This window comes from Ascaphus truei, chromosome 1 (genome assembly GCF_040206685.1).
Source record: "Ascaphus truei isolate aAscTru1 chromosome 1, aAscTru1.hap1, whole genome shotgun sequence".
Lineage (NCBI taxonomy): Eukaryota > Metazoa > Chordata > Amphibia > Anura > Ascaphidae > Ascaphus > Ascaphus truei.
The window spans coordinates 330,076,254-330,097,425 of record NC_134483.1 but is presented as its reverse complement, the minus strand read 5'-3'; the positions used below and the strand labels follow the sequence as shown (position 1 = coordinate 330,097,425).

The 21,172-nt window shown below is 38.5% G+C and overlaps 1 protein-coding gene across 4 annotated transcripts in view; it reads right to left on the bottom strand.

The window, feature by feature from the left end:
• The window catches only part of DNAH6 (dynein axonemal heavy chain 6), a 448,872-nt gene that overhangs the window by 87,956 nt on the left and 339,744 nt on the right, over window positions 1-21,172 (bottom strand). For all 4 annotated transcript variants that reach the window (XM_075607019.1, XM_075606995.1, XM_075607010.1 and 1 more), the window contains 3 exons: window positions 6,351-6,418; window positions 5,234-5,414; window positions 4,041-4,220 (listed from right to left, as the gene is read on the bottom strand). In XM_075607019.1, coding sequence (XP_075463134.1) covers window positions 4,041-4,220; window positions 5,234-5,414; window positions 6,351-6,418 — 429 coding nt within the window. The remainder of the gene's footprint in view (window positions 1-4,040; window positions 4,221-5,233; window positions 5,415-6,350; window positions 6,419-21,172) is intronic.

Genomic DNA, 21,172 nt, shown 5'->3' with positions numbered 1-21,172 from the left:
TCATGCTCACATTACATGAGCAAGAAGTGCTGTTTGCTGGGTGATAATGGTGAAAGACAGGGTTGCAGACCTGTCTAAGACATGCAAATGAATATACAGGAATATTTACAGTTGCTTTATGCTTTACTGTGGAGTGTTTTAGTCACTTTTTTTACCCACCATAACCTTAATAGTCGTGGTATATATAGATATATATATATATATACAGCTCAACTCTGTTATAGCGCGATCCTCGGTGGCCACCCGATCCGACCGCGCTAAAACTGGGGTCGCGCTAATTTTTTTTAAAAAATGGCCGCCGTGTGCCCGATCGGGAGAAGGGGGGTGGAGGGAGGAGGGGGGAGGAGGTGGAGTGAGGCGCCGGCAGCCCTACATGTCCCCTAGCAGCCACTGTAGTTCTCCCCGCATTCCCCGCACTCCCCTCAGCAGCTCCGCACCATCCAACCAAAGATCCCCGCAACTATCCTCCAGCCTTGCACCGATCCCCCCCCACCTATTCCCCCCCAGCCTCGCACTGATCCCGCACCGCCCACCCCCCAGCCTCGCGCCAATCCCCGCACCGACCCACCTGCCTCACGCCGATCCCCCAGCCTTGCACCGTTCCCCCCCAAGCAGCCTCATGATGCCCCCAAAGTTGGGCTGTGACATCAAAGGTAGGGGGGCTGTGTGTGAGGTGTGGTGTGTGCGGTCTGTGCTGTGTGCGCTGTGAGTGTATGCAGTGTGCTGTGAGTGTGTGCAGTGTGCAGTGAGTGTATGCAGTGTGCTGTGTGTGTATCCAGTGTGCTGTGAGTGTATGCAGTGTGCTGTGAGTGTATGCAGTGTGCTGTGAGTGTATGCAGTGTGCTGTGAGTGTGTGCAGTGTGCTGTGAGTGTGCAGTGTGCTGTGAGGGTGTGCTGGTGCTGTGTGTGCTGTGAGTGTATGCAGTGTGCAGTGAGTGTATGCAGTGTGCTGTGAGTGTGTGCAGTGTGCTGTGAGAGTGGGCTGTGTGCTGGTGCTGTGTGTGCGGTGAGTGTATGCAGTGTGCTGTGAGTGTGTGCAGTGAGTGTATGCAGTGTGCTATGTGCTGTGAGTGTATGCAGTGTGCAGTGAGTGTATGCAGGGTGCTCTGAGTGTGTGCAGTGTGTGCTGGTGCTGTGAGTGTGTGCTGGTGCTGTGAGTAGTGTGCTGTGAGTGTATGCAGTGTGCAGTGAGTGTATGCAGTATGCAGTGAGTGTACGCCGTGTATGCAGTGTGCAAAAAAAAATGTTTACATTTTTTATTTTATTTTTAATTCGGGGTCCATGCTCAAACCGCGTTATAATCGGATCCGCGTTATAGCGGATCGTGCTATAATGGGGTTGAGCTGTATGTGTGTGTGTGTATATATCACACACACACACACACACACACACACACACACACACACACACACACACACACACACACACACACACACACACACACACATACACACACACACACACACACACACACACACACGTAAGACACATAAATAACACAATGTAGTTAGTATGTTATATCTAACCATTATATTGAGAGCAACATAAATGCAAAGGGTAAAGCTGAAAGCCTTACACAAATACACTAGAGGTGTATGCAAAGCTCACTGGGGGATATGTATAAATTACCACAAATACAAACTAAGGAGGTTATTTATCAAGCTGTTACAGGTTAATGCACCCGAATGGGTGTTCGATGTTATTAAAGTCAATAGAACTTAACGCCAGTTTGGGTGTGTTAACCTGTAACGGAGCTTGATGAATCTGGGGGTATGATGTTAAGCTAATATTCCCAATTATATATTTGTCCCAATGGTGTCAATGTATCAAATTTGCTCCAATTTTGTTAGTGACCGATTTAGTGGGAAGTGGTTCGTGGAGCGAGTAGTGTAGGAGATTCTCTATGCAATATTTTAATGGCATATATCAGTTTTTGTGTATGTAAATGGAGCAGTTTTCCTTTCTCACTGCATCACTTAAATCAACCAAATATGAGGAGGCATTAACCTTTTTGTTTAAGAGATCAGTATCAGATGTAGGTAACACAAATAGGCTGGCACCAATTGACACAAAAATAATTTTTGCACACTGCTATGGGGCAAATTGGCAACGTCATAATTATAAACCCGTCGATTCTAAAATAATTCATATATTTTATTCTATCTTACTTCTAAGTGCTATAGTGTTATACGAAACAAAAATAGATCAAAGTAACTGCTGCTCTATAAACAAAAAACGGGAAAACTCACCAGCAAAAAAAATATTAAAAGTACTTTGTTGGAACTACATAAAAAACATGTGCAGACAGGAAAACTCTCTTCCCACGCGTTTCACACCCCCTAGTGGTGCTTTTTCAAGGAGTACATAACAGGTTTTCACACCAAAATACTGTAAGTAGTTTTACTTTAAAACGAAAGCTGCTATTCAGACTTCATAATACTGTCTCTCAAGCCCTTGTGCTTATATCTCTTCTTCCATAAAGGAGCAGTCCACCAGGAGCTGAACCCGTTTATTTATTTCCCAAGATACACACCAGGAAAGTTAGCGCTGGTAATTCAGCGTATTTAAATTCCTTATCTCATGCAGGCCAATAGGAAGCTATGACTAGGGTTGCCTCGTTTACATTTTTATAGTACAGGACACCGAAACCCTGTATGAAAGTGTGATGTCATAATGAGCGATGAATGATTTGCAAAGGTTTCGAGCTGAATAGTATTTCCCGCTTGACCGCTATATTCTTTGGTTTTTATCATCTCTGCTCTTGGCAGTTAGTAAGGCAACATCTATAGGAAAAGGTAACTATTGCACTCAAATAGAAATCTATTATGTTTTTATGACTGATTTCATTACAGTCATTTTAAGTTCAGGCATTTCACGTTAAGGCACTAACATACGGGACAATTATGCTTCTAGACAGACATATTTAGGTCAAGGGGACAAGTCAATGAAATAAGGGACAATTCCGTATATACAGTACGGGACGTCTGCTAATCCTAGATACTGTATGACAGGTGACTTTCTGTTGGCTTGCAAAAAATGTGAGTCTTAACCGCCATTTTGTTTCCCCTGGAGGAGACGGTACCAACACTATGAATCTCAGGAACCAGGGGATCCCCAGAGATAAAAATAGAGCTTTTCCGTTGTAGGCGTCCCTCTTGCTTCCCATCCGTTTAAAAAAGGTGGGGTGTATGTATGTATGTATGTATATTTTTATATATATAGTGCCATTTATGTATATAGCGTTTCCCAGCAGTAAAACATGTGACACAATAATTAACACATAATGGGAATAAGCGCTTGAAACATAACATTAGGAAAAGGAGTTCCTGCCCCAAAAAGCTTACAATCGAAGTGGTACGTAGGAAGAATGTACAGAGATACTACGAAGGTGTCCTGGTAAGTGCATCTGCAAGGGGCCATGTTTGATGCATGAGGTGTACAGTATCAGCCATAGAGCTACCCATATGCTTCGTTAAGTAGGTGGGTTTAAAGATGGGTCTTAAAGGTGGATAGAGAGGGTTCCAGTCGGATATTGAGGGGAAGGGCATTCCAGGGGTGTGGGGCAGTGACTGAGAAAGGTTTAAGGCAAGAGAGGAAATAAGCCAGGGACCAGAATTGGGAGAGATATCCCCAGAAGCAAGGAGGAGAAGCATGGAAAAAAAGAGGATGGATGATGATGATTTGCAGGAGTGTGTTTTAGTGCTGTGGGTATAGCTGTGTGGTGTCAGAGGGCGCAGGTAGGAAAGGAGTTCATGTGAACAGAGAAGTGGTGACGGAAGGAGAGATGGAGATATATGAATGGAGTTAGAGATATAATGAGGCTGGTACATTACAATTGCACCCAGACATTTGCAAAATGGGAGTTGAGTGAGAACAATCGCTTGGAATTTGTGGGCAATTTATATATTCTACTTGCTAAGGTGGTATTTTCCATCTAAAGCAAAGCACTGCCTCACATATATGTAATGTAGCAGGAAATGCTACATTTCTGTAGTAGTGACAAACAGTACTGAATGATGTCAAAGAGAAAACTAACTTACTTGCTTGAAATACTTTAATGAGTACTGATACATTGGATCTATTTCTGAAAGACTTGCAATAACAAAGTATATAACAGATCCCTGAGTGGCTACTGTCCGGTACTTTTCCCGAGCAGTGTTTATCTTTTGTTCTGTGGTTTCAGCTTCTTGAAGTCGTGTTTTGATGGCACCTGAGGTAATCTGGAAATAAAATGGTGGGGAAACAGAATGATTTCACATCACATGCATCCGTGTTGTGGACATTTTCAAACCAGTTATTTATGGAAGTTAAAAAGTAGCCCATGAAATTGATTTCCAACTATAAATATGCACCGGCTACATGAAAAGGTCACATTATGACACACTTTCACAAGGAAACGTGAAATTAAGGTATTATTGTGCCCATTCTGATTTCAATTTCAATCTCATAAAGCATCATTGATACAACATCACAGAAGCTCAACAAATATGGCACTATTTTTGTACTAGAATAAACCATATCTCATTGCTTTTTTTTTTTTTTTTTTTTTTTTACCTTGATCTAATCAATTTATTTCTGGTCTTCTGATCATTTGATCCACATATTGTCTTAACATAATTTTTTTTATGATTTTCCATTAAAGAGAGAAGACGTCACCTCAACCAAATTATTTTCCCCGTCTGCAATCCTGCAGTCAACTTACAGTAGGCAATTTAAGGTTGACAAAACAAATACTGTAGGACAGTGCAGAAGTCTAGACTTTTAAAACCGTGAGAAGTCTGCATGGATTCATATAATTTTTTTTAAATATGTACATCTTTTGAGTACAAAATGTTCGTCATTTTTGGTTGGACTGCTTTATATAACCTTTAATCCTTTGAGTGCTGGAGGGGCTGCGGCACCAAAAGAAGCTGTCACGTGATTGCTCCACCACGATGACGCAATAGAAGGGAAGAAGTCCTCCTCCTTCCGTTCCACTGCCTTATAGATCGCATTCTGCACTCCTGAACGCGATGTCTCATAGAAAAATGAGCAGGAAGATAATGATGTAGCTACCACATCATGGGGCCCCTGGAGTACCATATCCCATGTTGTAGTAGGGGTCTCATACGATTTTAGTCCTATTTATTTGAATAGAGTCGCACAGTTATCCAGCACGGGAAAGTACTGTAGTGTCACAGCATATTGGCTTATGGCTTGAAGACTAGCAGGTAGATATAGATCAATTATATACCTTTGATTCCTGAAGTGTGTTAATAAGTTCTTCATTATCCAGGATGTTTCCTTCTGATGTAAACAGCAGTTTCAGAATTCTATCTTCTATAGCTTTCAGCTGATTCTTGTCAGAGTTGATTCTTATAATAAGACGGTTTCTCTGCTCTTCTAAATCTGGTCTCTCAAGTCTTACAACATCACTAAAAAGTTGTAAAATAATTTTCTCCAGTTGTTAGTATTTTAATAGATATTCACAGTGCAGTATTCAAAATAGAAACGATCATTAAAAAAAATCAACAGGCCTGCTTAATAATATTACAATTATTTGAAATGAATTCCAGTAAAAACAGGCTTCATTAAATTCTTGGTACTGTATGTGCTTTATCTTTATACAATTTTTACAACTGATGTCCAATACGATATGCTTTTTGGACACTCTCAAGGCCTCAATCTATTAATTATCTGAATTAAAGTGTTTTGTTCTAGGAAGAGTCACTTCTTATTCTTTTTATTATACTCTTTAGAGTATAAGTTTCAGAAAAAGTAATTAAGCACAGAAAATCTCTACGGTATATCGTGTCTGCCTTCAACTTTTGCAGAATGTAGTTAAAACTCATTTGAGTGCACATGTGAATGACACCACACTGGAGAATATTTCTTCAGAGCCTCCCGTTGGTGTCTTTTCATTATGTGTTAAGCAAAATTATGTATGCACAAATGTTATCCTCTATTCCTCATTGGTCCTCACACAAGAAGGGTCGAACTAAGGGGGGAGGAAACACTTGATTAAACAGGCATTGCTTTTTCCAGGTATCCCTTTATAAATCAAATAATAATAAAAAAATATAATAAAATATTTGCTTTCAGGATGATTACATCTAGAAGAAAGACAATGACATAATCATTTGTTTATTAAATATCTGTTTTGTCACCTAAACAGCCCTACCCCTGTAATCCACAGCTTTATTCAATGTTTTACATACAGAAATTTCTTGTATGCGTATCCTTTTTAGCATTGTATCTATTGTGTTAGAATGTTTAAATAACCACATGAAACGGCTTAGCTATTTTTAAGGTATCAGTTTGAAAAGCACTGTACTTGCCTTTACATTTAGAGTAGAAATAGACAATTTTACCTGAGCAGCTGATCCTCCAGGCCAGATCTGGTCACAGTGAAATTAATTACAGTAACTTTAATGCATACCTACAGTAGAAAACAAAGACAGATAAAGACAAAGAAGATAAGCAACCGTAAAAAAATAATAAGTTCAAACAAGCAAAATGTGCTAAAGTATGACTACAAAGTGAAAATCCATCAAACACAAATGCTATACTATAGAACAGGGGCAGCCAACTTCAGTCATTGACTGAGCCACTGATTGAGCCACCTGTGCTGAAGCTGGGATATCCTTAAAACCTTACCTGTTGGTGGCCCTTGAGGATTGGAGTTGGCCACACCTGCTCTTGAAAATAATGTAAGTGCACACTGAGAGTTGTTCAATCAACAGTTGTTAAAACAACTACAGTATACTGACTGGTTTGATAGAATGTAACATATTGTGCATAAAATGCACTTAGATCACTGATACACATGCCAATGTGGCATGCAAAGCCCAACAATGTTCCCTTGTTTTTGTGATATGCTGCAGTACACCTCTATGAGGCTTATTCTATATCAACGAAAGTGGCCAGATGGGCTGTTTTTGGTCAAAATTACCCATTAAAGTCAATGGGAAATTTCTGCCGAAACTGGTCTGATAGTCCGCTTCAGCAGATATAGAATATGCCCCTTTATCTTGTGCGTGCCATTTTAAAATCAAATGCTGCAGCCATTGCATAAAACTTATCTGCATTACTTCCCCATAAACCTAGATTACTCTGGGACAGAAATTGTTTTCCAGACTTTGGTAGGAACAAGTAAAGTATAAACTGTTCATCTAATGATTCCTAGAAGAGTATTAGTAAAAGTAATAGATACGGTAGCATGTTCTATTGATGCAGTATGGATTGAGTTTCAGGTTCTTACACTTTCAGGGAGCTGTGTATACTGTAGATTGGATCCCGTTGCTGTAAAACTGATGCATAGGGTTAGATTCATGATAGCGTGATGCACATGGTTGCGTGAAAATGGCCATTTTAAACAATGTGGTTTGTTTTAGCCTTCGCAGTAAGTACTGTACATAATATCTTTAAGTCACCTAAAATGAGTCATTGCTGTTATATTTAAAATAAATGCCCACACAAAGTAATGACCTCCCATAATGCTTATTGCTAACACGTTACAATCGCAATGCACCAAAATATTTCAATTTCCTTGTATAAACTTTTCAGCTGCATTAAACTGCTGTGAGACATAATTTACCAGCATGTAGAACACCACTAAAAAGGTTATTTTGTCTTTTCATAATAGAATACCAGCTAAAAAAAAACCAGAACAATTTGCCAGCTTACTGGAGCATTGAACGCTGTAGGCTACTGAGAATACCTATAATCTTTACAATGAATTCAATTTATTAAAATTGACTGAATTATTATAATTTGCACATGACACATTTGACATGCATCTGACAAGTCCAATTCCATTTGAATTTCACTAACTTAATATGTTTACAGTTGACAAATGTTCTTATACTCAAAGAGCTTCCACTTAAACAAATAGGATGTTTGTAAGAGCAAATGGTATTGTTCTACATTTGATATTTCCTTTCTGTTTAATTTGTTTTGCGTCATACATTCCAAACTTGTCGCTCCAGGTTCTTACGTAAGGCAAAGATGTTTAATTTAAAAAAATTATTGTCATCTCATATGTGACTAATTGTATTATCATTGTTTTTATATATATATATATATATATATATATATATATATATATATATATATATATATATATGCAAATACAACTGTATGCTCATCTGCATGTCTTAGGCAGGTCTGCAACCCCGCATATATATATATATATATATATATATATATATATATATATATATAGAGAGAAGAGAGGAGAACTCTCGAAAGCTTGTCCTATGACATAAATTGTTAGTCCAATAAAAAAGGTATCACCTAATACTGAAGAACTAATTTATTCTGCACTATCGCAACTGGACTAACACGGCTATTTTCTGCTTTATATATATATATATACAGTGGTTGACAAATCACCAAAAAATCTACTCGCCACACAAAAAAATCTACTCGCCACCTAGTACCAAACGTGTGCTGCTTGGGCCAATATTTACTCGCCCGGGGGTTAAATCCACTCGCCCGGGGCGAGCAAATGTATAGGTTTGTCGAGCACGGTATATATATATATATATATATGAAAAAAGAAAAGAAACCCTACGCGTTTCATCATCTATGATGACTTCATCAGGGAATACCCATTGGATGCCCCTCCATAGTATTTATAACAAGGAAATTTGCATATATTAATGAATCAATTAAAGAGTTGATTACAAAGGTTTAACCAGTCTATTACATTAAACATCATTCAATAACAATCCCAATAGACTGATTATGAGGACCGCACTAAATCTTTCAAAAAATATGATCAAATTGTTGCTTAAATAGCTCGTATTTTCACAAAATATTTGCTTAGATAGTTGGAAATTTCGCAAAATATTGTTTGAAATTGTCAACCATAAGGATAGTATACTAATTCATTAATACCAGTGAGTGAGTAATTTTTGTTTAGAGTTTAAATCAGAATTAGGATTAGTATTAATAATCTCTTTTTGTGATTTGTAGTTTGATTAGGTATAGGAACCAAATGAGAATTTGAAAAATTGTACATGTACATGATAAATTATTTTATATAGTAAAACATATTTTATATAGTAAAAAATATTTTATATAGTAAAAAATATATATATACATAGAAAGAATATATATATATATATATATATATATACATAGAAATAATGTATCAAGAATTGGAAATTCTACCAAGTGTAGAGTTAATTAACAAACCAATTTAACCCATAGATTTTACTTTAAAGACATAAATACCATCACACCAGTAGCAGATAACCTGAAAATTGTTGATAAAATACCAATTGTTAGAATATTATTCTGGATTAGAATCCCACTTACCAATTAATAGTATATGTACCTGATGTTGTCCAGTATTTAATTTTCAGGTATATGGATTACAGTTGGAGCCGTTGGTGCAGCAAAGGATGTTTTTAAGCAAGAACAGAAGAAATCTCAACATGAATCATATAATGTTGTGTGTATATGTCATGTGTGTGTAGCATAAAAATAAATTAATAAGTCCTTGTATGATTTTGATAAATCTAACTGTGTATGAACTAAATAGATATAACTAAATGTGAATATCTGTGATGTTGTTTGTTTATGTGAATTTGCATATGTAATTGTATATTGTATAAAGTGACACTCTACTCTGAATAAATGTTGTGTAGGTCGTTATAATTAAATATATGTATACATTATGTATTAAAACTGTATGTGATTGGACTAAATGTGGTGAGGCCATTCGTGAACCAAAAACAGATACATCCGCAATAAAGTGTAATCACTAAATAAATCAACCTCCAATGGGGCTATTATAGATAAATTTATATTCCCACAATTGGAGTGTTAGTAGTGTCTAAAGATAATGGTATGGGAAGATGTATTTAAAGACCTGACAGACGACCAAAGTTCGAAGGGAATGCAATAAAGCATTCAACCCAGACCTCCGAAGGATCACCCTCTACGGGTGGTCACACTATGGTACTTATGTCAATATGGTCATTGTGTCCCTTAGGGTACGTAGTGTCAAGAATATACATCCAATATGTCTCCCTCATACTTAATCTTTTAAAACGATCTCCTCCCATATACGAGGGGGGAATGTACTCAATGCCCATAACCCGTAGGGACTTTGGATCTTTTAGATGTTTAGTACAATAGTGGCGGGAGAGGCTGTGTGTTTGGCAACCACGGATAATATTTCTTCGGTGCTCTAAGAATCTTGTACTTAGAGCTCTTGAAGTGCGGCCCACGTACTGTAAGCCGCACTCGCATGATATCAGATATACAACATACTCACTGAGACAGTTTATATAGTCTGTTATTTTATGCGAAGTGCCATTTGATTGCGATGTAAATGTATTTGTTTTAACCAGATGTTTACACGTAAGACACCTGCCTCTCCCACATCCAAAGTTTCCCCTTTCTCTGATGTAACCGGAAATGTCCAAGCTATTTGTATTTATGACTTTTGATGTTTTTAATTTGCTTGGAGCTATCATTGTTTTAATACTCCTAGCTTTTCTGAAAATCACAGCCGCATGTTTTGACAATAGATGACCGATTTCAGAATCGCTACACAAAATGTTCCAATGACAGTTCAGGATTTTTTTGATTTGTTTTGCAGATTGGTTATATTGCATAATAAATTTTAGTGTAGACCCTTTACTTTTGTCTTCATTAATAGCGTTGCAAATTGTTTTTGATTTAGATTTTTCCAATAGTGCGTCACGATCTAAAAGACTAGCATCTAGGAATGCTTTATTAACAATAGTCATGTCATAGCCTTTTTCCTGAAATTTTCCTGACAGATCTTTACCTTGAATAAGGAAATCAGTGTCCATCGAACAGTTGCGTCTTAACCTGTGGAATTTTCTTTTAGGTACATTGTCCAACATTTTTTTATAATGGTTGCTACCATATTGTAAGTAACTATTAGTTGCTACAGTTTTAAAGTGTGTTCTTGTTTGAATTTTCTGTTGAGTACCCACAAATAGCTCCAGATCTAAAAATACTATAGTATCAGGATGTATATTATATGTGAATTTCAGGCCCATCTGGTTATCATTGAAGGACTTCAGGATCTCCTGCAGGATTTCCCTCTCAGCATCCCAAATTATAAGGATATCATCTATGAAACGGCCATAGAAAACCAAACCCGCCCCAGTCCAGCATCCCCCCACACATGGATACTCTCCCACAGTCCCATGTAGAGGTTAGCATAACTGGGAGCAAATTTGGCTCCCATAGCCATTCCACAGATTTGTAAATAAAATGGGTTTTCAAATAAAAAGTAATTGTGACTTAAAATGAACTTAATACATGCTAAAAGAAACAACCTTTGTGAAGAGTGCAAATTAGAATCTAATTCTAGAAAGTGATTAATAGCCTGGATACCTTTTATGTGATCAATACAAGTGTAAAGTGAAGATACATCACAAGTAACCCAGTGAAAGGTATCCTTCCATATAATACCAGAGATGGAATCGACGACATGCAACGTGTCCCGAATGTAAGAACGTAGTTTGATGACATAAGGTTGTAAATAATAATCCACATATTGGGACACGTTGGATGTCATCGAACCGATCCCCGATATTATAGGCCTCCCTGGTGGATTCAAGGTGTCTTTGTGCAGTTTTGGGATATGATAAAAAATGGGTGTTCTAGGGTGTTTAATAAATAAAAACTTGTGCTCTAATTTAGAAATAATCCCTTCTGTGAAAGCATCCTGGAGGAGACTCCGAAACTCCAACTGATAGCCCTCAGATGGGTCTTCAAAAGAACAACACTTGGTAATCAGGAACTAGATGTAAATTCTTTGTTAGACCTTACAACACATTAGGAAGAAGTTAATACAATGATAGATCCCAACTCAGGTCCAATTACAATAGATCGTGATAATATATTGAAATACAAACCATCTCCATTTGTCCCTAAATCGACATACTTTCCTTATCAATCAAAGGGAAACTTTATTGAAACATTCTACAAAGTAGTCCTTAGGGACCTGGAACAGTTGTGTCTTAATAATGTGGAATTGAAACAAAAAAACTTAACTAAAGAAGAAAATCAAGCATTGTCAAATATAAAAAATAACAGTGATTTAGTTGTTCGTCAAGCGGATAAAGGGGGGGCGATTGTCCTACAGGATCGGGCAGACTATTTACGTGAAGCCTATCGCCTCCTGCTTGACACCACATCCTATCAGACTCTAATTGAAGACCCATCTGAGGGCTATCAGTTGGAGTTTCGGAGTCTCCTCCAGGATGCTTTCACAGAAGGCATTATTTCTAAATTAGAGCACAAGTTTTTATTTATTAAACACCCTAGAACACCCATTTTTTATCATATCCCAAAACTGCACAAAGACACCTTGAATCCACCAGGGAGGCCTATAATATCGGGGATCGGTTCGATGACATCCAACGTTTCCCAATATGTGGATTATTATTTACAACCTTATGTCATCAAACTACGTTCATACATTCGGGACACGTTGCATGTCGTCGATTCCATCTCCGGTATTATATGGAAGGATACCTTTCACTGGGTTACTTGTGATGTATCTTCACTTTACACTTGTATTGATCACATTAAAGGTATCCAGGCTATTAATCACTTTCTAGAATTAGATTCTAATTTGCACTCTTCACAAAGGTTGTTTCTTTTAGCATGTATTAAGTTCATTTTAAGTCACAATTACTTTTTATTTGAAAACACATTTTATTTACAAATCTGTGGAACGGCTATGGGAGCCAAATTTGCTCCCAGTTATGCTAACCTCTACATGGGACTGTGGGAGAGTATCCATGTGTGGGGGGATGCTGGACTGGGGGCGGGTTTGGTTTTCTATGGCCGTTTCATAGATGATATCCTTATAATTTGGGATGGTGAGAGGGAAATCCTGGAGGAGATCCTGAAGTCCTTCAATGATAACCAGATGGGCCTGAAATTCACATATAATATACACCCTGATACTATAGTATTTTTAGATCTGGAGCTATTTGTGGGTACTCAACAGAAAATTCAAACAAGAACACACTTTAAAACTGTAGCAACTAATAGTTACTTACAATATGGTAGCAACCATTATAAAAAAGTGGTTGGACAATGTATCTAAAAGTCAATTCCACAGGTTAAGACGCAACTGTTCGATGGACACTGATTTCCTTATTCAAGGTAAAGATCTGTCAGGAAAATTTCACGAAAATTCTATGACATGACTATTGTTAATAAAGCATTCCTAGATGCTAGTCTTTTAGATCGTGACGCATTATTGGAAAAATCAAAATCAAAAACAATTTTCAACGCTATTAATGAAGACAAAAGTAAAGGGTCTACACCAAAATTTATTATGCAATATAACCAATCTGCAAAACAAATCAAAAAAATCCTGAACTGTCATTGGAACATTTTGTGTAGCGATCCTGAAATCGGTCATCTATTGCCAAAACATGCGCCTGTGATTTTCAGAAAAGCTAGGAGTATTAAAACAATGATAGCTCCAAGCAAATTAAAAACATCAAAAGTCATAAATACAAATAGCTTGGACATTTCCGGTTACATCAGAGAAAGGGGAAACTTTGGATGTGGGAGAGGCAGGTGTCTTACGTATAAACATCTGGTTAAAACAAATAAATTTACATCGCAATCAAATGGCACTTCGCATGAAATAACAGACTATATTAACTGTCTCAGTGAGTATGTTGTATATCTGATATCATGCGAGTGCGGCTTACAGTACGTGGGCCGCACTTCAAGAGCTCTAAGTACAAGATTCTTAGAGCACCGAAGAAATATTATCCGTGGTTGCCAAACACACAGCCTCTCCCGCCGCTATTGTACTAAACATCTAAAAGATCCAAAGTCCCTATGGGTTATGGGCATTGAGTACATTCCCCCCTCGTATATGGGAGGAGATCATTTTAAAAGATTATGTATGAGGGAGACATATTGGATGTATATTCTAGACACTACGTACCCTAAGGGACACAATGACCATACTGACATAAGTACCATAGTGTGACCACCCGTAGGGGGTGATCCTTCGGAGGTCTGGGTTGAATGCTTTATTGCATTCCCTTCGAACTTTGGTCGTCTGTCAGGTCTTTAAATACATCTTCCCATACCGTTATCTTTAGACACTACTAACACTCCAATTGTGGGAATATAAATTTATCTATAATAGCCCCATTGGAGGTTGATTTATTTAGTGATTACACTTTGTTTTTGGTTCACGAATGGCCTCACCACATTTAGTCCAATCACATACAGTTTTAATACATAATGTATACATATATTTAATTATAACGACCTACACAACATTTATTCACAGTAGAGTGTCACTTTATACAATATACAATTACATATGAAAATTCACATAAACAAACAACATCACAGATATTCACATTTAGTTATATCTATTTAGTTCATACACAGTTAGATTTATCAAAATCATACAAGGACTTATTAATTTATTTTTATGCTACACACACATGACATATACACACAACATTATATGATTCATGTTGAGATTTCTTCTGTTCTTGCTTAAAAACATCCTTTGCTGCACCAACGGCTCCAACTGTAATCCATATACCTGAAAATTAAATACTGGACAACATCAGGTACATATACTATTAATTGGTAAGTGGGATTCTAATCCACATAATATTCCAACAATTGGTATTTTATCAACAATTATCAGGTTATCTGCTACTGGTGTGATGGTATTTATGTCTTAAAAGTAAAATCTATGGGTTAAATTGGTTTGTTAATTAACTCTACACTTGGTAGAATTTCCAATTCTTGATACATTATTTCTATGTATATATATATATATTCTTTCTATGTATATATATATTTTTTACTATATAAAATATTTTTTACTATATAAAATAATTTATCATGTATATGTACAATTTTTCAAATTCTCATTTGGTTCCTATACCTAATCAAACTACAAATCACAAAAAGAGATTATTAATACTAATCCTAATTCTGATTTAAACTCTAAACAAAAATTACTCACTCACTGGTATTAATGAATTAGTATACTATCCTTATGGTTGACAATTTCAAACAATATTTTGCGAAATTTCCAACTATCTAAGCAAATATTTTGTGAAAATACGAGCTATTTAAGCAACAATTTGATCATATTTTTTGAAAGATTTAGTGCGGTCCTCATAATCAGTCTATTGGGATTGTTATTGAATGATGTTTAATGTAATAGACTGGTTAAACCTTTGTAATCAACTCTTTAATTGATTCATTAATATATGCAAATTTCCTTGTTATAAATACTATGGAGGGGCATCCAATGGGTATTCCCTGATGAAGTCATCATAGATGATGAAACGCGTAGGGCGTGGCTAAGACTGAGGTGTCACTTTCCCACGGACATTACCACTGCTGTTTGAGAGACACTGCAGGCTGTGTGAGGCTAAGAAGAATTTTGGATCCTTTCCCCCGGTGGTGTACTGATCAGAAGCAGGGAACTGAAGGTGCTGGTTCCCGGAGGGACTTCCTGTGCGGGGCACCTGACCGGAGGGACGCCACTTCCGGTTGTTCGAACCACGTGGAGAACAAACAGGAGAAGGATACCATTGCTGATATCGGACGGCAGTACTGGCTTATGAGAGCCTATCTCATACCTGCTCTTAAACCGTGTACCTTTGTGAGTGGGCATTTGACTGTTTTTATTGTTCTATAAACAAAATTGTTATACTTTAATGCACTAGGTGTGCGCCTGTTTCTTTTCTTTTCTTTTTTCATAGGTATCAACAGGGAGTAGTGACCCCTTTGAAACGGGCTGCCTTTTACCTGGATGCTTTATTTTGGAACAGGACTCTGTGTTTTTTAAGGTTTTTTAAGTTCTAATTCAATTGCATTCTAATTCATTTACTTTCATAATAGTTTTACATTTTTTATTTAGTTTTTATGTGATTTTATTAATTAATAAAGTATTAGGTTATTGTTATTGAACATTTTACATATTTTAACATATAAACGTAAAATCCTTGGATAATACTGATTTTAATATATTATACCCACTTTTGCCACCCCATTGGATGCATTCATAGTTAGGTAAACTTAATCACAGTTTTGTCAAGGTACAGTATAATAGAGGCGCTACTTTGTTTCTTTTTTTGTTGTTTTGAGATATATATATATATATATATATATATATATATATATATAAAAGCGTTTCGTTAGCCACAGAACGGTATCGCCTATACTTTTTTGATTATACAGTTAGGTCCAGAAATATTGGACACTGACACAATTTTCATAATATTAGATCTGTACGTCACCACAATGGATTTGAAATGAAACAACCGAGATGCAATAGAAGTGCAGACTTTCAGCTCTAATTCAAGGAGTTGAACAAAAATATTGTATGAAACGTTTAGGAATTGCAACCATTTTCATACACAGTCTCCTTATTTCAGGGGCTCAAATGTAATTGGACAAATTAACACAATCATAAATAAAATGTTCATTTTTAATACTTTGTCGAGTATCCTTTGCAGGCAATGACTGCTTGAAGTCTGGAACGCATGGACATCACTAAACGCTGGGTTTCCTCCTTTGCGATCCTTTGCCAGGCCTTTACTGCAGCTGTCTTCAGTTGTTGTTTGTTCGTGGGTCTTTCTGCCTTAAGTTTTGTCTTCAGCAAGTGAAATGCATGCTCGATCGGGTTGAGATCAGGTGATTGATTCGGCCATTGCAGAATATTCAACTTCTTTACCTTAAAAAACTCCTGGGTTGCTTTTGCAGTATGTTTTGGGTCATTATCCATCTGTAAAGTGAAGCGCCATCCAATCAACTTCGCTGAATTTGGCTGAATCTCAGCAGACAATATATCTCTATATACTTCAGGATTCATCCGGCTGCTTCTTTCTTCTGTCACATCAATAAACACTAGTGACCCAGTGCCATTGTAAGCCATGCCATCACACTGCCTCCACCGTATTTTACAGATGATGTAGTATGCTTCGGATCATGAGCCATTCCATGCCTTCTCCATACTTTTTTCTTCCCATCATTCTGGTACTGGTTGATCTTAGTTTCATCTGTCCAAAGAATGCTGTTCCAGAACTGGGCTGGCTTTTTTAGATATTGTTTTGCAAAGTCTAATCTGGCCTTTCTATTCTTGAGGCTTATGAATGGTTTGCACCTTGTTGTGAACCCTCTGTATTTGCTCTCGTGAAGTCTTCTCTTTATGGTAGACAAGGATAATGAAATGCCTACCTCCTGGAGAGTGTTCTTCACTTGGATGTTGTGAAGGGGTTTTTCTTTACCATGGAAAGGATCCTACGATCATCCACCACTGTTGTCTTCTGTGGACGTCCAGGCCTTTTTGTGTTGCAGAGCTCACCAGTGCCTTCTTTTTTTCTCAGAATGTACGAAACTGTTGATTTGGCCACTCCTAATGTTCCTGCTATCTCTGTCTGATTGATTTTCTTTTTTTTGCAGCCTAAGGATGCCCTTTTTCACTTGCATTGAGAGCTCCTTTTACCGCATGTTGTGGGTTCACAGCAACAGCTTCCAAATGCGAATGCCACACCTGTAATCAACTCCAGACCTTTTACCTGCTTAATTGATGATGAAATAACGAAGGAATAGCCCACATCTGTCCATGAAACAGCTTTGAGTCAATTGTCCAATTACTTTTGGTCCCTTGAAAAAGAGGGGGCTACATATTAAAGTGATGTAATTCCTAAACCCTTCCTCCAATTTGGATGTGAATGCCCTCAAATTAAAGCTGATAGATTGCACTTTAAGCCCATATTCATTATTTCATATATAACTATATATATGTGTGTGTGTGTGTGTGTGTGTGTGTGTGTGTGTGTGTGTGTGTGTGTGTGTGTGTGTGTGTGTGTGTGTGTGTGTGTGTGTGTGTGTGTGTGTGTGTAATGTATACTGTATACTGTATGTATTTTTGCCTTGCCTTGTATGTATTGATGTAGTGGCATCTGTATCCCTGGATTCAGTGTATGTACTGTATTAAGCTTGTATCTACTTAGTAGTTATATCTTAGTACTATACCTGAACTTAGAATTGTGTGCATGTCAGTTAGAACTGACTCATTAAGAACTCAGCTGTGGAATCAATGAGGTCACCAGCACGTCTCTTTAAATGTTTGGACTAACTCAACTAACACAAGTGAGAATCCCCTGAGGACACTGAGAGATAGCAGTGAAACACATAGGGCGAGGGCGACCAAAGGGACTGTATAACAGGCAGCACCAAGGATTCCTGCTAAAAGGACTAGAAGACTGTCTAAGTTGCGATCAAGGAACTGTGGGAGTTCGTACAAGCACTCAACGGAGCGCCGGAAGAACACGACACCACAGCTATACCTGACGAAGTTTGGGTGACCTTAATACATCCCAAGGCAATATATTCACTTATGTTTGTGAGTGTAATGTGTGACTTTTTATCTTCATATACTCTTGTAAAATGTTTTACACTATGGATTCTCTTTTTCTTTGATTTCTAAGCTATAATAGAGGACCCGTCCCATACAGAGGATGAGCTAATGTCATCCATGTGAGAAAGGGTTTTAATCTACTTTCATCATGAACCTGAGTTTTTTCGCGCCTAAACTCTTTCTTGGATATCCTTTCTACAGACTCTTAGAAAGTCTGAATCTTTGGAGCAGCGTTTAATCGAAGGGTTATAAAGTATTTTTATTTTTTCAGTTTGCCTGAACATTATGGGAGTGTGAAGAAGTTTGAACTTTATCTTTCCATTGTCACCTCATATGTGACTGATTTTTTTGGTGCAGATTGAAAGGAGAAAAGTGCTGCACAGAGACACACAAATTGATACATCTCATTATAATCTGTGCACCCTGTAACTCCTCCTTTTGCACTCCTCAAAAAACAAGCTGTGGCACATAGTACAAAAACTTGGACAAAGTGCTTGACACATTGACACAAAGAGCATAACACAAAAATGGCACAATTTGTTTCAATTTCGCTCCAATATTGCTTTGGTACACATACTCATGGATGAATTGCCCTATTGGGCTTTAAGGCTTCCCCGATGCTGTTGTGTGCCGGCCACACCATGCCTGTATAAGGATCTCCAACATGGCTTCCCCTTGACTTTGCTGCCTCTGCCAACATGGCTACAGAGGCAAGATGTCACCCTCTGCTTCAGCTGGATTGCTCCCACCTGCCTCCTCCCTAAATACGGCTTACATTCCCCTCCCTCCCATACTCCCTACCTTGTCTCCTGTGATAAGCCCTGTTGCTGTTTTGCCTAACTCATACCCCTGCTTGCCGCTGGACTACTCTGTCTCTCTCCAGCCCTGATGCCGAAACTGTGACCTCTACCATTTTGCCTTTCTCTTGTCCTGACCCCGGAACTGGACCATACTATTCTACTGATTCAGGATTTAGATCCCAGGTCTGGGTCTGTCTATACTCTACACCTCTGCTTAGCGGGACTGTCTCCTTGACAGTACAAAGTGACATTCGCAAACGTAACAGCCGGCAGCACCAGCCCACAGCACACTCACAGATGCAGAGGCCCAGTGCTCTTCCCCACAACAATGAAACGGATTGCCGGGGAGAGGTAAGACTTGTCTTTTCCGGAATGGCTCTTATCGTTCGTGACGCCACTTTGTCATGGGGGCATATTGTTATGACAGTGTGCCATCATGTGATGTCACATGATGCAGCTGGAAGAGGGCTGGCAGGTAAGTGAAATGCCACATTTCACCTCAAATCCACACCTGCACATGCTCCTACCTGTATGGTACTGTATATCCAGCTATTCACTTACAGCATGGTTACTACTTACTGCAGTGGGAATTTTATACCTTCCATTGGTTACAAACATGAGTTAGTTAGCAGAAGGATCAAGCACTGCATAAATTCACCATGAAGAATCTTGCAAGGGTTTGTAAGTAGAGGGTGGGAGGAGTTTTTATTGTAGCGGACGTGCTCACCACAAACCGGGACCGGACCGCGGGGCTGAGGTGGGGATGTGAATACACCGACCTTAGGCCGCGAAGCCGGTTCTGGATTGCGCAGTTCGTAGTCGTTCATAGCACGGTCAGGGTTGGAGAGGCCAGGGTAATCCTTTGACACGCCAGGGTCTGGGTTGGAGACAGTAGAAACATCGATATCCAAGCAGGGGTTTGACAATGGGAAGTCATCTGCGCTCCGCTTCAGCGTAGGAGCATCAGCAGCGCGGGAGTGGCCTCTGGTCAAGCAGCGGGAACGGCCCATGGTACCGGTCACAGCAAAGAGAGAAGGCAGACCGGACTAGGCACACCGCAGGGCAGCGCTGGCAAACCATCGCTTCAGCACAGGAGTCCAAAACAGGCCTCTGTGAGGAGAGAGAGCAGCAGACCTCAGGACTCAGAAGGCAGACCTCTGCTATGGGAAAAGACAGCAGGTCACAGGAACCAGGAACAGGGAACAGGAACCAGGAAATAGATCCAGGAACTAGGAACAATAATACATGAACAGGGCGGCCAAACAGGTAGCTTGTGGCAAACACAGTTACATCCTATGAGAAAGGACTATGCTCTGCACTGAGGCAGTGTGAGAGAATAGTATAATAAGGCCAGCGGGCCAATCACAGGAGAGAGGTGTGAGGGTATTCCTCCAATGAGAGAGCAATGAGGCAGGACTGCAGTAATTGCCAGTACAGGTGGATGTGAGGGGAGGTTGTCTGGAAACAGCACAGTTCTGTAAGGAAAGGGTTTCAACCAAACCCAGGAACGGATTCCTTACATTTATATACTTACATAGTTACATAGTTACATAGTAGATGAGGTTGAAAAAAGACGTACATCCATCAAGTTCAACCTATGCTAAATTTAGACAACAGATACTTTATCCTATATCTATACTTACTTATTGATTCAGAGGAAGGCAAACAAAAAACCCCAGACTCATATCATCCAATGATATCTCATAAGGGGAAAATTAAATTCCTTCCTGACTCCAAGAATTGGCAATCGGATTAATCCCTGGATCAACATCCTTCCCATGTTTACTTATTTGGTACATCCCTGTGCACGTTTCCTTTCTAAAAAGATGTCCAACCTATTGTATCTGCCATCACAGTCTCCATGGGTTATGGAAACAAAAAGAAAACAGCGCACAACGCCAAATAGTGAAGTAAGTAATAGAATGTATTACAATGTTAAAGGGGTAATAAACTCCGTCAC